We start from the raw sequence: 20,273 nt of genomic DNA, 5'->3' as shown, positions 1-20,273 counted from the left end.
AATTCTACAGGAGCCTTGTTGAAGTCAGCATGATCCCTGTGTGCATACAGTGTAACCAGGAGAGGATAGAAAAGCAGGGGTCAGAAAAGTGTGTGTATGTGTGTTTCTGTGTGTGCTTGTGGGGTCAGGATGGGCTGAATAGAGACTGCTGTTTTAACTCTGATTTTATGTGTGGTTTTGTTTGGACTCCTGAGGTTTGGTTTCCTTTGGACAGTGTCCAGAGACTACAAGGCCTGCTTCTCCTCAGCTTTCTTGTGAGGCCGACGTGAAGAGCCCTGCAAAGCCCTGTGATTGGATTTCAGCGCTGATCTGGTTGATTTGCGTTGTAAACAGGACATTAAAGACAGGGGAGATGGCGAACTAATGAGTCTTTGTGTCAGTGTGCATACTGCAAAAGGGTGCTTGTGTGGTTTTATCCTCTGCATCCTGCATCGCGGTGTCACACGCCCAGTTAAGAAGAGGAACTAAAACTCCTGTAGATCCCTGATGACATTCAGTATACTCATAGACGTATACATAAACACCAAATGCGCAACTGAAAGAGACATCGGCATGGTTTAGTCAGTGTGGGCTGGATGGTGTCTTGCAATACTTCCGCTCAGATCTGGAAAAAAGAAAAAGTCTCTCTTGTTCCCCCAAACAAAAATAACCGTTTTAATTACTATGGTTGTGCTATGGTGCAGCCACAGCATGGCTGGTGGGACTCAGCTGAGGTGGCACTTGCCACTGGGGATGGGGACAAGGTCTGGGCCGGCCTCCAGGGAAATTACAGGGTGGTGTGGAGGATGGGGGGGAACTGTATCCGTCCTCCAGTCCCTGCTGTCAACCCAGAGAGCTCCTGTTTGCAGCTAAGCGAGGCTCTCTCCGTTTCATCTTCACCCTCTGGAGATAATTGGAGTTGTACTGTGTGTAAACATGTTTTTGGTTTCAAAGATAAGTTTCAGTCTGAAGACCTGTATATCTGCCCGGCATGCAGGGGGAGGAAAAAAATCAGTTTTTAATTTTTTTTCTAAAAAAAGAGCAGCATTTTTAAACTGAACTTGATTCTTATTTTCTGTTTCTTACATTCTTCTTCTTCTGTTTTCTCCCTAACCTCTTCAGCCATCTCCCTTTTCTCTTTTTCCACTACCCCTCCCCTCCCCTCTCTCAGTATGTGCTCTGATTACCTCTCCAAACTGGCAATAAGTTGATTGCTTTACAGAGATGATGTAAGCCTCTGCCCTAGGGTACATCAGGTTGGATTTCTCCCGCTTTATCTTGTAAAGCCTAAATTAACAGCTGGTTTGGTTGGAGTTCTCCTGGATCTGACTAAAGGATTAGGCTTGGTTCTCATGCGAGTCAATCCGGTTTGATTTATTGCAGGTCTATCAAAAAAGATCAATGGGAGTCCTTTTGAAAGTAAATCCTTAATCGCTCTTTGCACTTACGTGTCATCATTGTGAATTTTTTCCCTCCCCTCTGTTTCTTGCTCCCTTCTTTCTCACTCCCTAATTCTTATTCTTTCCTTACACCACTGCCTGTCTGTTTTTATTTTTTTATCTCCTCCTATACCCCACCCAACCCAATCTGCGGTAGCGTTTTGCACTTGTCGATGGTATCATGGTGAATTGCTGGATAGATTTTCTCTCTGTTCTCATTAGTTTTCCATCGGGGCAAATGCTCGCTTTTAAAGCCTCAGGTTGCGATTGCGAATGAAATATAGCCAGTATAGCTTGGTCTTAACCCAAACTTGCCCCAAGTTTTTTTCTGTATAAGACCCATCAGTCACCTTTGGCCATAAGTAACAAGGATGCTGAAGAAATCAGTGTTTGGTTCTCATATTCTCTTACCCATCTGGGGTTAAATTGGCCATAGATATAAAAGTGAATGACAGGTGATTTGGAAATTAAAGCTCAGTCGGACTATTAATCCCATTTGCATGTTATGGCTGCTGTTTGCATTTGGCACTTTTATTATATCTGACATTGCTGCCTGGTTCCAGCTAATCATCAATGCTTTTGGCTCATTAGTATCCAGGAACTGAAGATCAGAAACGCTTGAGATGTTTTTAACTCAAATAATGACGTATCATCCTTCACTTCCCCTTTGGATCTCTCCTGTCTCATGCTAGCGTTGAAACATTTGCTAAACTGAATGAATTAACTCAATCCTAGCTCTAATTATGGAGCACTGAATGCATTTTTCCTGCATATTCACATACGTCTGTGCTCACAAAATGATATGCGAGTCGAACAACACCCTGCAGCGTGCGGCGTATTTTCTTCCACACTTACGTAAATGGACATGGCAGCTTCTGCTATTTTTCCGCCCAATCTCTCTCCTTCACTTTCCCTTATTTCCTCATTAACAGGGCTCATTATGTATTAAATATCATCCTCCTCCTCTTCCGCTAGGCTAATTTTCCCCTGCTCCGCCTCCATCGATGCCTTGGCTCTCTAGGAATCTGTATCTTGAAGGATGCAACCAGTATCACTGACAGGAAGACTAGATGGATTGGCAGACCCCCTTTGATGGTGCCAGTGATATGTAGGCCTTCTCCTGGCCAACATTCACATTTATCTTGAGGATTTTCCATGTCTTTAAATATATTTTTGCTCTGACGTATGACTGATGTGATCAGTGTCAAATTCAGGTGTATCTTCTTGGCATGCTCTGTGGCCTGGTTGGCTGTCAGACCTGGGTATGGAGGTGTGGGAGGGGCTCTAAATAAGGGAAGGGGGTGGGGGGTGGAGGTTGGTGGGTGGGTGGGGGGAGTTGGGTGAGATCGACGGGATACGTGGGAAGGAAGGGCTTGCTGTCAGCCAGCTGGACCTCTTAATCCTACAGCCTTGGGGAAAGGGTGTGTGTGAATGTGTGTGTGTGTGAGTGAGTGTGTGTGTGTATTGTGTTTGTCTCGTAGAGATTTGTCAATTTTAGCACACCTCTGCTCGACTCTTTGGCCCAGCTGAGCCCACAATCGCGCGTGCGTGCGCTTGGTAGTGTGTTGTGTGAGTGTCTCTGCTCCAGTGAGACACAACCAGGATTTCATGCACGCTGTGTTTACTGTAGTCTTCGCTTTAACAGCACACTGTATATTTATGTCAAGACGACACAGTCTCTCACCCCCTTGATGTTGGAGAGGAGCTGGTGGTTGGTGCAGGGTGGAAGTGTCTGTCTGTGTTTGCACGTACACGCATGTGTGTGTTGAGGGTAATTTTTGTACCGTGTTGCTGGTTGAGGAGGAACCCGTGGATGGGGGTGGGGGGGCAGGACACTGCCAGCGCCACTCACTCCAAGCCTTTATGCCCAGCCCTGCGAGCATGAAGCATCTCTAAAACTTGTGCACGCGCGAGCTCCATCCCGCTCTACGTCATTTTGTAGCTCGCTGTCTGATTGCGTCACCCCCTTGTCATTCATTAGACACAAAACGCGCTATTTAACCAAATTCCATGCAAGCTTCCTCTTTCCCGAGCACCCTCTCCTGCTCTCTCTGCCCCACTCTCTCTCTCTCTTTTGGCGTAGACTTTTGCATATATAACAGGCTGGCAGGCTAAGAGCTTGGGACTTCCCCACGCCACACTCCAAGCCTTTGATCCTTTGCTTTGGAGGTAACATCAAAAGGAGAGGCATAGAAAGGCAGCTACTACTGTGAAGTTCAATGTTCAACTTGATGGCTTGGCTGAGGGCTTTTTTTCCCTCTCTCCTCCTCCTCCTCCCCTCCCGCTTCACCTCCCTCCTCCCACCGCTCCCTCGATCCCTTCGCTGTATCCCTCAGCTGACAAAAACACACAGTTTGTAGCCAAGGGTTTTTTTAATTTATTTTTATTTTTTTATTTTTTTTATTTTAGTGCCTCTGACCTCACCTCCATAGAATGAGAATCTGACATAAAACAAGATCTCAACCCTATAAAGAAAACAAAAAAAACTCAGCTGTAGAGAGGGTGTACACAAACATTCAGATGTTTCCTTTTTGACGCCGAGGTAAAAGGCGCTTTTCCAGCGCCAGGTCCTTCTTTTTCCTCTCAGTTTCTCCCACTGTCTGTGTGGGTAACATGCAGCAGCAGCATCCCTGTATTGCACCTTGTTGCGTCAATGCCGAGCTGGGCTCTTTGCTGCTAGGTTAAGCAGCAGGATGAGGGCAACATAGCGTATTGTTTTCTGCACACCCTCTTTTGAATGGATGCATCCTTAAGCTTGATTTAGGGTCAGTGCGAACTGCCTTTGGATAGCTTTGAAAACCACTCCCCTGCAACTTATAAACATTGGACAGTGGTTGTCAAAGTTGCTTGCTCTCAGGACATGGGAGAACAGCCGGGCATTTTGCTTATTTTTTTCGTCTTACAGCTGTTTCTTTTTGCCCTGCCTTTGCATGCGTCTGCCAGGGATGACTTAAAACACATTTGATTTCCAACAGCACGCCTTGAAAACTTGTTCCGAGAGGTTATAACCTGACCCTTATGCTCTACCTCACTTTTTCTTTCTGATTTGCAGAAAAAGAGAGTGCCAGAATAAGCTCAGAGGAGGAGAAAGACCTGTTTTCTGCTTCTTTCTTTTGGTTGTTTTGTTTTTTTCATCTTCTCCTTTGCAGCGTTGACATGTGAAGCTTGCAATCAGCCGTTCACGGAAAAAACAAACGATTTTCATAATGAACGTCTTAACCGAGTTTCTTATGCAAACTCTGTAAATTAAGGAAGAATTAGACGAGGCCGTGGCCTTCCAGGTCAAAAGCGGGCTTTTGCTGTGCTATTTGCAACTGTATTTAAATGACACAGACTTGATAAAGGCGATCTAGAAAGCTGAGATGCTTCACTAAATGCTTTTTCGTCCTTTATGAGCTTCGTTGTCTGACTGTGCCAATTAGCAAAGGCGTGTGGCCTGCTTTCCCTCTCCTCTTTTTCTCTTTTTCCCCCCTGTGCTCCATCTCTCTTTCTAGATAGATGCTTTCTCTATCATGCTCCTGCACACACACACACACACACACACACACACACACACACACACACACACACCAAGCACACATTTGGTGTATCATTAGCTTAGTGTGCGGGGAGGCGTGCGAGCCTGGGCTCTCTCCTGCCTTATCTCCATGTCAATCACAGCGTGTGTGTGAACATCAGTTGTAATGATCTCCATCCAGCCTGTCGGTGCGTGTTAGCGCCTGGCTTCCCTCGCCCCCGGAGCAAGCCGTTCCCTAGCTAATAGATGCAAAATTAAGCTGATCAATAGATGGCCTCAGCTCATTATTGACACGTTATCGTGGTGTGGGATTTTTGTGTTTGTGTGTGTGTGTGAGAGTGTGTGTCCAGGGGTTTATATACAGTCAGAGATGCAAGACAGGATGAGCCCACCCCCAAAAAATTTAAAGTTAGCTTTCTTCTCCAAATGGCTCAGACCACTTTATCTCAGGCCTGCAATGATATTGCATTAAGCTAATTTATTCTTACTCTGTTTTATGCATTTTTTGGATGCTAAAGCCTCTACTCAAAGCGTAATCATCGGCTCAGTGGTAGGAAATGAGATGGAGACTTTGCAAAGCGCCATATTAAAGATTCATCAATAATTGGCATGTGTGCTGCTGTTTGTGTTGCGGGGGAGGAAGGTGGAGGGGGCTCTTATGGACAGATCAGCACGTGATTGAGCTAAGTGGTAATTAACCATGAGAGAGGTGTGTATGTTTTGGTGTGTGTGTGTGCACATCCTAGAAGATGTATGCGCTGTTGCGTGTCAGCGAAGGTGGGAATGCTGAGGGTAAGGTTGGCTGACAGAGTTGATTTGGAGGTGAGCGTTTGGGGCCATGTGGTCAGGTCATTGAGGGATGGGGTGTACGGAGGTGGCGAGGGGTGTGTGTGACACTAGCCCTAGTCACACAACCGCCTCCCCTGACCCTCTTCAAGTCTTATTGTCTCGGAAGCATCCCCCATTTTAATGAGCTCCAATAACCAAGTCCTTATTACTTATTTATTCATTAAGCCACCGTGGCAAAGCGGCAGTACCCCACTGTGTGTGCGTGCATGTAATTGCTCGTGTGCATTTGTCTTCCGTGCACAATATCATAGTAAATACCATGTTTCAATGGCAATAATAAGTTTGATTAAAGCTAATTAAACCTAAAATAGATTAGATGAAAGCTAATGATTTTCCCCGCTTGTTTGGGTTACGAATCTATAACCTGAAACCATATTTGAGATTTGAGTTGAAACCTTAAAATCCTGGGCTTTAGCTCTGCTGAGGGAGTATGTCTCATGAATATGGAGGCTGAACCGCTTCAAGGTGCGCAAGTGTGAAAGAGACATGAAACAGACTAAATGTTTGTTAGTTTCAGATGATTCTTTTGTGAGGATTAATTGCCTGTTGGTATGTGCGTGTGATGCCTTCAACATAATGCTTTGTGATTGATGAACGCGCGTAGGTGGAATTGTGTGATAGCGTGTAGTGTTTTCAGAATATCGGAAGTCTTTGTGAAGCCTGAGAGTGTACACACTCTCTCCCTCTGAGGCATGTTTCATAGCTTCCCTATATCCAGTCTGCCGTTTAACTAATTCATAGTGAACTCTCGAAGAACAAAACCAGACACCCAACATCAAGGGCAGCGTTCAGCTCTCCTCCAGCACAATACCAAATACAGCATTCTCCAGCAGAACGTGGGCGCTGCAATCAGCTTACTTTTCTCCCGTAGCAGAGCTCAGCTGCTGTTCACCTTTTTAACTCTCCCCTCTGCAACCTTAAGCCTGCTTCCTGCAAAGGTAACATATGAGTTGCCCAACCTCTTCTTCTCCTAGCTCCTGCCCTGGCCTTGCGTAAGGGGCTCAGACACACCCAGGCCTGCAGACATGCCCGTTCACCTCAAGCAGCTTCTCAGTAGGTCAGCGTGTATGAGACTTCAACTGGCAAGGCCCTCATTGTTTTGTCGGACCATTGGCCCCTTCTGCCACTGATCTTCAAGGGTCTTCAACGGATTACTATTAGAAAATGATGCTAAATAAGTTACAAAGAAATCCTGGTTACTGGAACTATCTAGACTAAGTTAATATTTACACTGGGTGTTTACATGGGTTTCAGCGAGGTTATGTTGTCTTAGGTTTATTCACAGAGCTGTGTTTTGGTAACTGGACTGTTTTGAAGTTAAAGACATTTCACCTGTCGTAAAAGACACATTTAGCCTTTGTCTTGTCACTTGTTGGCTTGTGAAGTCCAGTTTTTATGAATCTCGGCCTCTTGGTCTGCTGGAGCCTGAAGTGAACATATCTTGTAAGTGTGGGGAATAAATTTATGTGGCGATATTGTATCGATACAGAGACAACAAATATCGATATTTCTTAAAATATATTAAAACACTATGGGAATACTAAGGACAGAAAGACTGTTGCCATCTGTCTGATTGAGTTTTTGTCAGCGAGCACAACTCAAGGGGACTCGACTCAGCTGGCTTCCAGCTGGTTGTATTCTTGTTATATTCTTTTAGAATAAAAGTGTAATACTAAAATATGAATTTCTGTCCTTTTAAACAGCTACAAATGTGTGATTTTCGCAGATTTCAACAATTCAGTTGTAGACTGATAGCAGACTGACTCCATCTTATGGCAACATTTCTGGCAGGGTTGAGTGACAGTGTTGGTATGCTTGATAAATGACAAAGTTGGATTGTTTAGTTGTTGTTATTTTTTAACAAGAAGTTTAGCTTTGAAGAAATAATTTAAAATTGATAAAAGGCGATAAACAGCTATATACTTTATTACAAAACTCAGCTAAATGTTAAAAATCCCAATAATGTCGTATCAGGAGTGAAGTATTGTGATAATATTGTGTCGTGGGCTGTCTGGTGATTCCCACTTCTAATACCTAGATGACCTAACGACCTAACAGTCTGGGGCCCCAGAAAGGGAAACAACCCAGTTTGCTTGCCAACCAAATGTGTTAACCACTAAACTTTGGAACCTGTATGTTTTTGCTGTAAAGTTGAGCATCTTAACTTTGGAGTCTTCGGAGCTTGGATCCAGCCTCAAGAAGCCATTCAAGGAAATCCAGTTTTCCCCACTTACGTGTTTGTTAGTTTCATTTTTTTTCGCTGCTTTGCTAGTTGATTCATCAGACATCCAAGATTATTTGATCTTCAGCTTTCAGGAGAACACAAACCTGTAATTCCAGTTACCTTTGACTTTGTACATCTGATATGCCATTACACTGTTGGCTAATGTGGAGGGACTTGTTCATCGTGTTGATCTGATAGGGCGCCCGTTGTTTGCTGTTGAGGTACAAAAAAACCATGCTTGACGTATACTGCCTAAACTGAGCATTAAGGTATTCTTTCAGCTTCTACGGTGTGAACTCTAGAAGATATCAGTTCTTTCTAGTCTGCCTGAATATCCCACTCTGTTAATTGATTAATTTAACAACCCTAATAGGAGAAAGTAAAATAAATCAATTACGATTCATTTACTACCACTGAAATAATCAGAGCTTCCAGGCTCATAACAGTTTGTTACCCCAGTGAGTCTGGAAGTCAATGAAAGCACCCTAGAGCCTATTTGTGTCCAAGCAAAGGAAACGAAAAGAAGTGGAAGAGTCACTGAGAAAGATGAGCAGCAGGAGGAACACCTGAAAGAAAAGGCATTCTGTCGCAGAGCTGGATGCTAAAGGTGCCAGAGTACCTGTTCATTAACTGGCCCGATGGAAGACTAGCCATCTCCTGCTGGCCTTCACCCTTCATGCCACTATTTATAGAGCAGCCAAGAGATACTCTTAATGACACAGGACAGTGTTAACTGGGGGGGAGGGGGTGCAAAAGTCAGAAATGGAACGGTGTTTACTTTCTGAGAAGAGCTGAGAAGTTGGCGTATTTTAGAATGCTGTCATATCATCCTCACACTTCCTTTGAGAACTTTATAGTTTCATCCAGGTAGTGTTCGTGGCACACTTTCCCCATCTAATTAATTGAATGAAGTGAATGTAACTATATTTTCTAGTCTTTTTCTTATGTCTTCTCCTTGTTTTTTCCACTTGGAAAAATATGTCTTCTGTGGCTTGTGCAATCCTTTGAAACTCTGGTCAGTCAGCTGGTGTTTGAACAGCACATTTGTCCACACCTGCTAAGCAAACAGTGATGGAGCATAGCCATACTTATCGCGTGACCCAGTGTTTAAAAAGAGTGAAACAAACTTCCAGGACGGACCTGATAAAAAGAAAAAAAAAGACGAAGAAGAAGTGTTCATGGACAAAAAAAAAAGAGTGTTAAAAGCTGAGAAATGCTCCCCCTTTTTCCATCATAGACTACAGTGCTTTCTGAACTAATATAGAACAATAGTAGTTTCTCGTTTCTACAGCTTCATTGTAAACGGTGAGCAAAGTCTGAGCTGGGTAGAGAGGCAGGAGAGGTCATGTGCACATTCTACCCTTGTGGGAAAAAAGGCTTATATGAAAGTGTCAGGGCGAGTTTTTCTGCAAGAAAGAAAGCGAGTGAGAGAGAGAAAGAGGAGGGGAGTTTGAGGTTTAGGTGGAGATTGTTGGCAAAGGGGGTAGGAGGTAAGGAGAGGAGAAGGGAGGTTTTGGATCAGGTCGGCAGCCCCTGTGCTGTCAGGGCCAGTGGAACCCCCAAGCGGTTCTGGCTTTGGAGTAAATATGGGCCCAGCGGACCCCTTCCCGCCCCAGGGCACACAAACCCCAGGCCTTCCCACATTTCACTTTTATTTTCCTGGTTGCAAAATGCCTCTGGCTATCAGATCAGGTGGGGTGCTTTTTTTTTTCCCTTTAATATTTACTCATAAAATGTGCATTAGTAGAACCAAAGCAGCCATGATGGACCCTCTTGTGTTGGCTAACTTTCTCTCAGTTTTGTCAAGGAACTCTTGCGCAGGTCTCTTTACAATAAACACGTTCCTCCTGAAAAGACATGTGCTGTATGCAGAAGCAGACACAACAATGGATCATGTAACAAAGTGGGCTGGTGGGTTTTCTTGGTTGTTTTTTTTGTTTGTTTTGTAACCAAAACTATTTCAAAGACTCTCCTTTAAGCTTTTCCTCTCTGTTGCAGAGAATCACTTTCTCCCCCTTAATAAATTACGTGTGAATAAGCGTGCGTTTGCTTCTTCTCCTGCACCTGTGAGTGAGGACAAAGACTGCCAGCATTATCCGCAACAGATCAAGACAATATGCTCAGCTCTCGTTTTTAAAGGGATAAAATTGTAGTCAAACTGGATGGACTAATCTTTTAAGCTCAGTGCAGTTTACTCTGTGCAGCTTTGAATGGGCTCCTCTTACTAGCCTTGATCATTTCAGACTTAAATAAAGCTCTTTATAGTAAGGGGTCTGATTGGTGTAATCTGCAAGCTGTCAATCCCATCTCTGAGCGCCCTCCCCGAGGAGCTGCTGGCCCAGTCGAGCGTGGCATGTTCAAATATGGGTGAGCTTTGTTTTTCAGGTGTGAATCAGTGAATAAGCATGTACAGTATGTTGGGATTGGAGGTGGGGGGTCATGTATATCTGTTATCTGTATATGTTCCCCCCTGATGTCTGTGTAAAGCTGTCATATTTGTGAAATGAGGTGGCCACAGATGGTCTGAATATCTGCTGGAGTCTAGAGCAACACCCAGCATCCATATGCTGACACTAAAACCCAGGCTGCTGCCTTTCTATTTTTTACATTACTCACATGGCTGAAATGCTCGATGGATCCCCCATTTGTCTCCTGTTCCCCATCTGGAAAGTAGACCAGCGTTTGGGAGCCACATTGGCACATAAGGACCTCTGTTTGTTTGATTGGTCTCGAGCCCTCTGCTCTTAATCCAAAACAAAACGAACAAGCCGTGCAGTGGCATGTGATAAAAACATCAGATGGGGGGGGGCTTTATAGAGAAGAAGCTGGTTGTTGACGAGAAACAGACAGAACAATCCTGCTCGTTCACACTAAAAAAATTATGAGTAAGACTTCCTCTTCTTCTTTGTCGATATCTTATATTGGCGTTGGTCAAATTTTGATGGGCTGTAGTAAAAAAAAAAATGTTTTATTTTCAGGAGGATTTGGGTGTCTGCTGTGGGTACTGGGAAGTGGTGTTTGAGGCCAAATTGCTTCTGTGCCAGCTTGTTGAATTGGTAATGACAGTGGTGGAAGCTGGTGTGAGCTCAGGATGCCCGTTCATTTGTCTCTAGGCTGCTTCCTTCCCCACTACCATGAGCTGTGACACGGTACCAGGGCCCTAGCTTGTTTTCCCTTCGATGACAGTCAGATCTGGGTTAACACTCTGTAGCTCATAACATGTCAAACCTGGGTGTAGTTGCAGTCAGTCACAGACTTGGGTGAGTGGTTCAACATGCAAGTAGGAAACACCTACTCAGATATAGTATAGTAACAAAATATAGCTAAAACAAGTAAAAGGTTATAGAATTAATCATTGTAAACAGGGGGGGGGGTTTCCTCGGAGGTAAGGATATTTCAGGTCAGGTCAGGTCATGTGTATTCAAAAGGAAATTGTTATTTCTGTTTAGTGCAACTTATATTTGGCAGCATGACTGTTTTTACCTACAGTTGCACATATGCGGTAGGAAAGAGAGAGACAGCTGCAACAACACAGAATACAGGAGTCCTCGAGACAACAGAGTTGACTTTGTTTGAGACAGAAAGGGTATAAAAAAAAGAGTTGCGGATTAGGTGGGTTGCAAAGAGACTTGCAGATATGCAGCGTAATAGAGCTTAAAAATGTTCTATGTGTGATTTACATATTGGATTTGAAGGGTATCAGCTGAGCTGTCAGCTGATGTGGGCTTGAACCCCACTTTGACTCTGTGGCAGGTCTAAATCTAGTACTGTGTTTGGTGTTGGAGTTTCGGAGAGTCAGACATCAGCCAATTTCAAGGTTCATGGACTCTGACAAGTTCTGGCAATGAAATGTTCCTGTGCTCTGGAATCTTTTATAGACTAAACCTATAAATTGATTGCATTTAAAAAAAAAAAAGCTTACCTAATAAGCTTACGTAATGAAATTAATTGTAAGATGTAGCCCTTGCCAACACCCTCCAGCCCCCCCAATTGCCAATCACCAATTGCCTCCTTGTTCTTAGGAAAGCAGCAGACGACCGGAATATCGGGACAAGCGAGAGTGAGTTCATCCCTCTGTTAGGATTTAGAGGACTCCCTTGTCTTTCACTTCATCAGAGACAATTGAGTCATTCAGATCCCATTGTGGGGCTGGCCAGCTGAGGAGGGGTGCAGGGTAGTGAGGAGAGAACAAGAGGGATATTGGGTGGGAAGACTGAAAGGGAGAGAGGAGAAGCCGTATGCTGCATAACCCAGAGCAGGAGCACAACAGCTAGGATGGCTCTTACAGGGTGGGGGTCTGTCAAAGGGGGGCTTGCTAGTGTTTGTATGTGTGGGAGGGAGGGGAGGAGAGACAGACGAGAGGAGAGAGTTATCCTGGAATGGAGCAATTTGTCACATTGGAATGGCTCTTGAGTTACACGGGGGGCCCCCTCATAGCAGGAGAGTTTTCAGGTCGCAGAGTTGGGAACAGGGAGGGGCTTGGAGTAGCAGAGAGGGGGTCAGAGGTCACGGCCTACTCAAGCCCAGGCAGCGTGTCCGTTAGCAGGGCAGACGGGCCTGCGGAGAGAGAAAGAGAAAGAAGGAGAGGGAGGCAGGAGGCCAAGAAGGGGGTGGTCGGAAAGTCTGGTTCTTGCCAAGGCTCCGTTTTCCTCTGCATGCTTATAAAATCTGCAGGAGAGATTAGTGTGTGAGAACATTTGCAACAGCAGAGCTGAAGTGGAGCCACTTGTCAGGGCATGCACTCCCAGCACCCTCCCTCTCTCCCTGCTAGACTTTTGGTGTCTCACTACCCCATCACCCCACTCTGGAGTGTCACCTTCACGGTCTTTACCCACCTCCTCAGAATGTCCCCTTGTTTTAACCTCCCCTGGCTGCAGCTGTGTTTGAAAATTCGAATGTGTGAGCACATGTACACATGCGCACGGGATGGCAGGACTTTCCCATGACTGGATTCACAATTCCTCCAATTTCTCCACCACTGCCCTGTCCTCTCGCCCCTCTGGCACCACTGGACGCTGTCTTGAATTACCTCATACATGACAGCAGCCCCGTCACTCTCCTCCTTCTACTCCTTGCCTTTTTTTTTTTTTAGTTTTTTTTTTTTTTTTTTTACTGTTACAACACCACCCTTCTCTCCTACTCACCCCCCTTCATGGCAATTAATACCCAGTGTAGGGGGTGCATAAAAAGCTCACAAGACTTCGGCTCTGGAGTTTTTATAACCATTCCCTTTTCCACTCTGAGGACATACAAACAAGCATAAACAAACCCAGCTTTTTAGCAGTAAAAGCCATCTTTGGGTCATAAATGAGTGTTAGCTGTGGAGAAAGACCAGGCAGCAAACTATTTTTTTTTCCCAGTACAGGCTATAACCGAGGACATGGAGTCAATAACTCCCTCCAGCGTCTATCACTGGCAGACACCCCACAGTGAACCCTTCGCTAATTACCACTGATTTAGACACAGTCTCAGGAAGGGTCGCGACACGCTCACTCTCACCAGCACCGGCACACTCTCGCACACATGCGCACGCACATATCCTCAGACGTGCCTGAGCCGTCACTTCTGCGAGATGGCAACACAAAGAAAGCGGATGCGTACCTTCGTCGCTGTGCGAGCGCTACCACACAATTAAGCTCGATCTCTTCCACTCTGCATAGATTGTCCTCGAGGAACAGATAATGCAAACTTTTTGTCATCATGTGCCAACATGTGATCATGGGTGTAATAATTATATATAAATATGGAGAAGAGACTGGGAAGAAGTGTGATTTAAGAGTGTCCGTGGCACTGAAGTTACAGCATTTGACTGTTACTCCTCTTTGGTGTTAGTTAGTCCCAATCCCAGTGATTTCTCAATGGAATTGAAGCAGATATAAAGCAAATATTCCAATGTAACTGAAATACCCGTTGTTATTATGCTGCGTAGAGCCCCTGTTGTTCCTTCCTTCACAGCTGAAACAGTTGCTGTGACCTCTTTCCCTCGAGCTAGGTGGCTGTGACATTGATAAGCAGAGTCAACACCAAGCAGTTGGTGGCTGAGCAAGCCACAGTTTACTGTGTGGTCAGCAAGAATTTATAAATTTCGTACTGCTCTTGCATGTTTGAGCATTTGCAATGTTTTAATATGACTAAATATGCACATGTCCAGAAAGTTTCCACGGTCATTTTGCCAACAGGTATGAGCTAATACTTTTTAAGGTCAACGTATGTCATCAAATTACAAAGGATGCCACCAAGTTTATTACCCGGACAGATGTTTCTCTTGACCTGTGTTTCTGCTTATCTGTGTGCGTGTGTGTCAGAGAGAGAGAGAGGGTGGGAGAAAGAGACAGACTGACTTCTGATAGAGGCCAAGTCAATCATTTATAAGTGCAGTCAAGAGGTTTAGCCTTAGACGAGCGTGGTGGTGAGACGCCATGCTCTATCCACTTTATGGGTTCTAATAAAATGTCTGACAACAGTCACATTTATGACATTAGGTCATCTTAAAGCCATAAGCTGCGTACAGTGCCAGCCCTAACTCGACCTTAACTCCAAAAATGTGTCGCTGAATCATGTGTCTGCTGCTTAGTTAACATAAAAAAAAAAAATTAAAGATAAGTAGAGCTCTAAACCTGCGATGGAGCCTGGTTACCACATGTGTGCTATGTGTTTCTGATATGATTTGGTTTTGCTGCTGCCACTGCTGCTGCTGTGGACTCTCGTGTGCATGCTTGACCCATCCTCACCACCTTCTACCATCCGCCTTTAGATCTTTATTTGCGTTTCCATGTTTTTAAGTTACCACATCCATACACTTGTCAAGAAATGTCGTCTCCCCCTTTTTTTGTCTTATTTTTAATTTGGTCTTTTGGTTTTTGCTTTCTGCATTGTTAACATGTTTTGTTTCTTTCTTTCCATTCTGTTTCCTTTCTGCCATTCAGTACCTACAGATGAAATGGCCCCTGCTAGATGTTCAACCAGGAAGTCTTCAAAGTAGACAAGCACTTAAAGATGCCAGGTCCCCTTCACCGGCACACATCGTTGTAAGTAATACGCCGCTCGGTCCTTTATGTCTTTCTTCCCTCATTCACGACTGACGGAGCTGAACAGAAACAAACCCTTGGACTTGAATACGCATAGCTGTTTGCATTTACCCTTAAACACAGTCACTAACCACCCAGTCAGTTTTATATAAACTTTTTCTTTTTTGTGCGGGTGCACGCTTTGACAAGGGCAGTTTCGTGGGTCCCAGAAAGCAGAGGTTTTGCAAGTGCGATCAGGGGCGGCCGCTGTGGCAGGTGCTGTAATCTCAGGGAAAAATGATAACTCCCGGGGCAGGCTGAGCTGGCTGATGGTGGAAAAACTGGTCTCGTGTTGACAACTTTCATGAGAATAGGCTAACGCTGGGCTGCTAATACACCGCCTTTGAGAGAAGTGTGGGCGTTCCTTCAGCATTGATTACCCTACCCATGTAGTTGGAGGAGTACTCTGGAGTTGGCTGGACAGCCATAGGGGCATATTCAGTACATGCACATAACAGAGCATCTATCCCAGGCATGTCAATATCTAAGAGGCTAGCAGTTCTAGATTGAACAGTTGAATATGAACTTCATAGTTAGCCAAAGGCTTAAAGTTTTCAGGAGGTCAGCGGAGAGGTTGAACATGGGGAGGTGTACGTATGTGGTCACAGGGTTAGCGAGCCAAGAAAATCAATGAGAGTAGGGATTGAGCAGAATTAGTGAGGTGGCCATCAACGCCCTGGGCCGTTATTGGCACAGTTGTTACTTTTGTTTGGAGTGCATTAACTGTTATGAAAATGAAAATTTAAGAAGGAGAAACCTTCCAAGTTTGTATCCTCGTGAGTATCTCCTGTGGTAATGGCTACAGAGTAACACCCCCCCCCCCCCTTTTATTTTGTGTTTGCTGCACAGTTGTCATCATGACTCTGGAGCTCACGCCAAACTTAGTAAGGATTTTTGTCACGCAGATTACACTGTCAAGACACGGTGTCCCTCTGAGTCACATATGACATTTGATCAGTTCACTTACATTTATGGTGTGTAGTAAATACGTGCTCGAACGCTTGCTGAAAAGTTGGCAAACCAAAGCCTCTTTAGTGTTTTTGGCTATTTAAGTTAAGCACAACATAGCTTAAAAATAGCAGGACTTGACAAGGCTTTTTATTTAAAACAGAAACCCTGTCAAAAGTGGTCTTCAAGACAAAGAGCCAGTGATGACAGTGTTATTCTGAACAAAACAAGCCCAGCTAAGGCCCTCCTTATCTTCGCCTGCGATGCTAGTGTTATTTTTATACCAAAGAGTTCAGGGGGCCTCTTCTTACTCTGTTATTTTCGGAGACGCTGAGAAAAAGAGTCCCAACTTCTCTGAAGTCATTAAACTGGTCGTAGGCAGCAAACGCTGCAGGTAAATACTTGAGGTTTTATCCTGCTATGAGTCATATGGCTGTAAATACCACCTCACATACGCATCAACCCGTGCAGCACAATTCACGTTTCTTCCCCGCATGAAGAAGTTTAAGGACAAGAAAAAGCGCTGCAGCTCTAACTTTGGAGACTCTGGGGGTGACGTCATGCTGCTTTTCTTCTGTAATAAACTGCTTTAATTAGAGACCTCATTTGGCTGCTAAAATGATCTATAATTGCAATTAAAGCACATTTTATAAATGTAAACATCTGATTTTTAGAAGACAGAGTAAGCTCCATTACAACGCCACACAGTCAGTCAAGCATGAAACAGTAATAGGCTTGGAACAAAAAAGGCAACACCAGCTCAGAAAACAGAAATTGGCTATGGGGCAAAAACAAACATGAAACAAGAAAGATGGACAACCAGACTGATGGAAGAAATAAGCTCGCAACAGTGAAAAGTAGAGACCGTACCTATTGAGTTACACCAAAAGATAAGAGACATAAAGACATAAATTGGTCATAAGTAATAGATCAGGGAGATGTAAAAGCAAAATGCATGAAGAGAAGCGAAGCCGTGGCCAGATCAGTTTTCTCCCAAGTTTAATAAAATCCTGGATCATTTTATGCCAAAGGACACTTTAAGGCAGTAAAGTGGGATTAAATGTAACAGAAAATTGCTTCTTTAAAACAAATAAAGACGAATAAAGTTATGTTAAAAATAGGGATGCTGCAGTTGTGACATTCTGAAACAGGCCGTATTTTATTTTCTCGTTTATCTCGTTTTCTTTTAAGCTGGTGGGCGGAAAAGAAATCCTTATTATAAACATTTAGCTCTTTTACATTTAGCCAGTACCACAGATAAACATTGGACACTGTAGGTCATCTAGTTTGCAGATAGCAGCAACATGTACATATGTTCATCCAACATAACCCCTAGTAAAAAGGAACCGTTAAGCCTAGTGTGGGCACAGATGGGCTTTGAGCATGGATACAATTTAGTTTGGGACTAAATAGGTGATTTCTGGCCAAAAATAATAGTGAGCCTAAGCAACCTTTTCCCAATTCAATCTCCTAAATGGGTTTTTACAGGGCTGTGAGTTGGATTTGATAATTAAAACCTCATCTGAATTCTAAATAAACCTTTTGGTGTGCTTTTTGCTTTCTTTGGGCTTTACTTGTAAGCAGAGAGCCAAAGAAATATCACATTGCAATAGTGAGAGCGCTCTTAAACTCTTAGTGTGATTAGTACCGACAGTGATCAATATGGGAGAATATATTGTAATATCTGTGGTCATATTGCCCAACCCCAGTGTGATCTGTTTGATAGAGTACACAGGCTGGTAAGATCAGAGGCATTGCAGCATGGCTGCATAGGCACACAACTGGCTGTTAGTACAAGTGATGAAATTGAATGTGAACTGCAGCTTGTATTGTTGCCACTCCTTCCATCCTGCTCCAGCATCCACCTCTGACTGAGAAGGAAGTGTGATTGAATGTTTCCCTGGTTTGCATCATACCGGCTGTCATACATATAGAAAAGACAGATAACTGTGTACAGCGTAGTGAATTCCAATGATAACCCCACGCGGACTCCCACAGGTGTCACTCATCGGTCAAGCCCTTTTTTCCCCCTCCTTCTTCTTCTTCGTCTTCTTTTTTTACATCTACAAGATGTAGGTCTGCACGATCTAGTACGTGATCCCCTTATCAATCAATTGGGCTATAAACGGTAGCTTCTTTTTGTTTACAAATGCAAAGAAATATTCAATCACCTTGACTCTTCCTGCCTGGAGCGCTAACAGGCTGCTTCGACAGTGATAAGAACCTCTTGATTGGCCTGTCGATAACAGCAATCTGAAGCCTGAGTGACCCAGAGACAGTTAAAACAACAATATAAAGACGGAGAAAGAAGGAAAGACATCGATGCCTGCAGATAAAGCCTCTGAGAAAGTTAAGGCACAGAGAGATGGGCAGGGACAAAGATGCAGACAGATGGTGTCATTTCTGTCTGGAAGGCTCATTCGAGGTGGAGCACTGGAGGATCAGCCAAGAAAAAGAGGAAGTGACCTCATGCCGGCTGGTCTTTCTGAGGGCACGGTGTATGCCCCTGTTTACCATGCCCTCAAAGGGGGGCACGCAGGACTTTTTGAAGTGCCTGACCACCCCGCAGGCAGCCTCAAAACCTGCCGCTGCTGAACTTTCATGCCATTGGTTGAAAGTTATTCAATATTTATCTGCCTATTGATGTGTATTTCTAGAGGGAGAGACTCCAAGAAACATTTTTATGCCTCACACAGCTCCTGAGGGAAAGATCATAAACAGTCCTTACTTTGTCAACTTGCCTTTTTTATTGTGAGGGTTTAATTTGACACTGTGGTCTTGAAGACTGTTTGTGCACACTTGGCTAGAGGAAGTAGCCTGAAGCTGGTTGATAGGTTTTGGAGTAGATATGCGTGACTTAATCAGTCTTATACTTTTATTTAGATAGGGATTATTGCGTTAACTGGTAACACAACATGTCACAACATGAGATTGTTTTGGAAATCCACCTCTTACACAGCATGTGTTGATGGCATAACAGTATTGCCGTAGCTGAAATCCAGGCTCGTGTTGGTAATGTCATGGCATCATTTGTCAACTTTCAGAAAGTTTTTTTCTTCTTTTTTCTCAATTTTAATTAATCCAGTACCAAGAAACCAAGATATGCCATTCTAATTGAATCACATTTCCTAATTTGCTATTCTGGGAATGGTGGGTGGGCATGTCCATGTTAAGAGCATACGCACACAGTCTACTTTCTGACATCCACGTGCACAATCATGCACACGCGTACACAACCCTAGAGTCTAGAGTCTAGTCCTGGACGAACAATGTCTCCATTGTTTTGTGGGCTTTCACTGGCAGCAGGGGACGGCTGGAGTGTTAACCATTTCCCGACTGCACCTCGCTGTGTGCCATTGTGTGCGTGTGTGTGTCAGAGGAAGTGAAGCATGGGCTCAGGGATGAAGAGAAGAAGGGCACTCGCTCCAAGTGTATGGTAATTAGTGTGGAGGAAGTGATGGAATCTGGGCATTTTTACGGCTTGTAAGACCTCCCACCTGAGCTTTTGCAACTGTTGAACATGCGTATTTTACTCCCATTCGCTCTCACCGGTTCTATACTAGAAGGAGGCTGGGAAGAAAATAATACAAAGTGACATATTTTTGATATTAGGTTGGGGGGGGAAAAGCAGCTTTAGCCATGCTTTCAGAAAAGACAGACCACAGTGGATTCTTATTATAGTCGTGCGACTGCTGCTCAAGGTCAGCATTAGAAAGAGACAGGATCACATTCACCCTCCTTGACCACTTCTCTGTCCATTTTGAGGGAAGAGGGATAAAGGGAGCTTCCTGTGGTCTGAATGGGCCATGCACCTGGGCTGTCCAGACAATCGTCCAGGCCTCCGGGAGGCCTAGCCTTCTCTCTTGTTAATTAGCGACCCCGTGGTCAGCAGCCACCACCCACAAACTGTCCATAGGCTTTACCCAGCGCACTTTCTCTATCCTGGCTTATGTCAGCCTTAAGCTGCTTTTTCCTTCTGCATTTAAGCCTTCTTCTAAATAACCTCTTCTACTCCACCCCACCTTTTGTCTTCTTTTTGTTCACGTGCATCAATCCTTGTCCTTCACTGCACATCTCAAACATAACAAGTAATTTTCATCTGATTCTTTTATGTGCAAGTATTTTCTTAGTTGAGTTTACTAATACTAATACTGCATTTTGTCATTCTATACACCAATATGTAAATCCAACTTAGCACGTGACACCACTGAAGATTCCATCCACATAGGCTAGTTCTTCTTGGCGGTGCC

At 44.2% G+C, this 20,273-nt stretch overlaps 2 protein-coding genes across 17 annotated transcripts in view; one reads left to right on the top strand and one right to left on the bottom strand.

Annotated features, from left to right (window-relative positions):
- Positions 1-20,273, bottom strand: part of LOC147323449 (uncharacterized) — a 130,525-nt gene that overhangs the window by 24,844 nt on the left and 85,408 nt on the right. The window lies entirely within an intron of this gene.
- tcf7l2 (transcription factor 7 like 2) overlaps positions 1-20,273 on the top strand; it is a 109,351-nt gene that overhangs the window by 35,237 nt on the left and 53,841 nt on the right. For all 16 annotated transcript variants that reach the window (XM_086303779.1, XM_086303768.1, XM_086303775.1 and 13 more), the window contains one exon: positions 14,935-15,036. In XM_086303779.1, coding sequence (XP_086159905.1) covers positions 14,944-15,036 — 93 coding nt within the window. In that variant the 5' untranslated portion in view covers positions 14,935-14,943. The remainder of the gene's footprint in view (positions 1-14,934; positions 15,037-20,273) is intronic.

Source organism: Aulonocara sp. 'chitande type north' Nkhata Bay, linkage group LG8, assembly GCF_057382095.1.
Source record: "Aulonocara sp. 'chitande type north' Nkhata Bay isolate Kocher_YH1m ecotype deep benthic linkage group LG8, A_spYH_male_GT1.1, whole genome shotgun sequence".
Classification (NCBI taxonomy): domain Eukaryota; kingdom Metazoa; phylum Chordata; class Actinopteri; order Cichliformes; family Cichlidae; genus Aulonocara; species Aulonocara sp. 'chitande type north' Nkhata Bay.
This window is presented reverse-complemented; position numbering and strand designations above follow the sequence as displayed.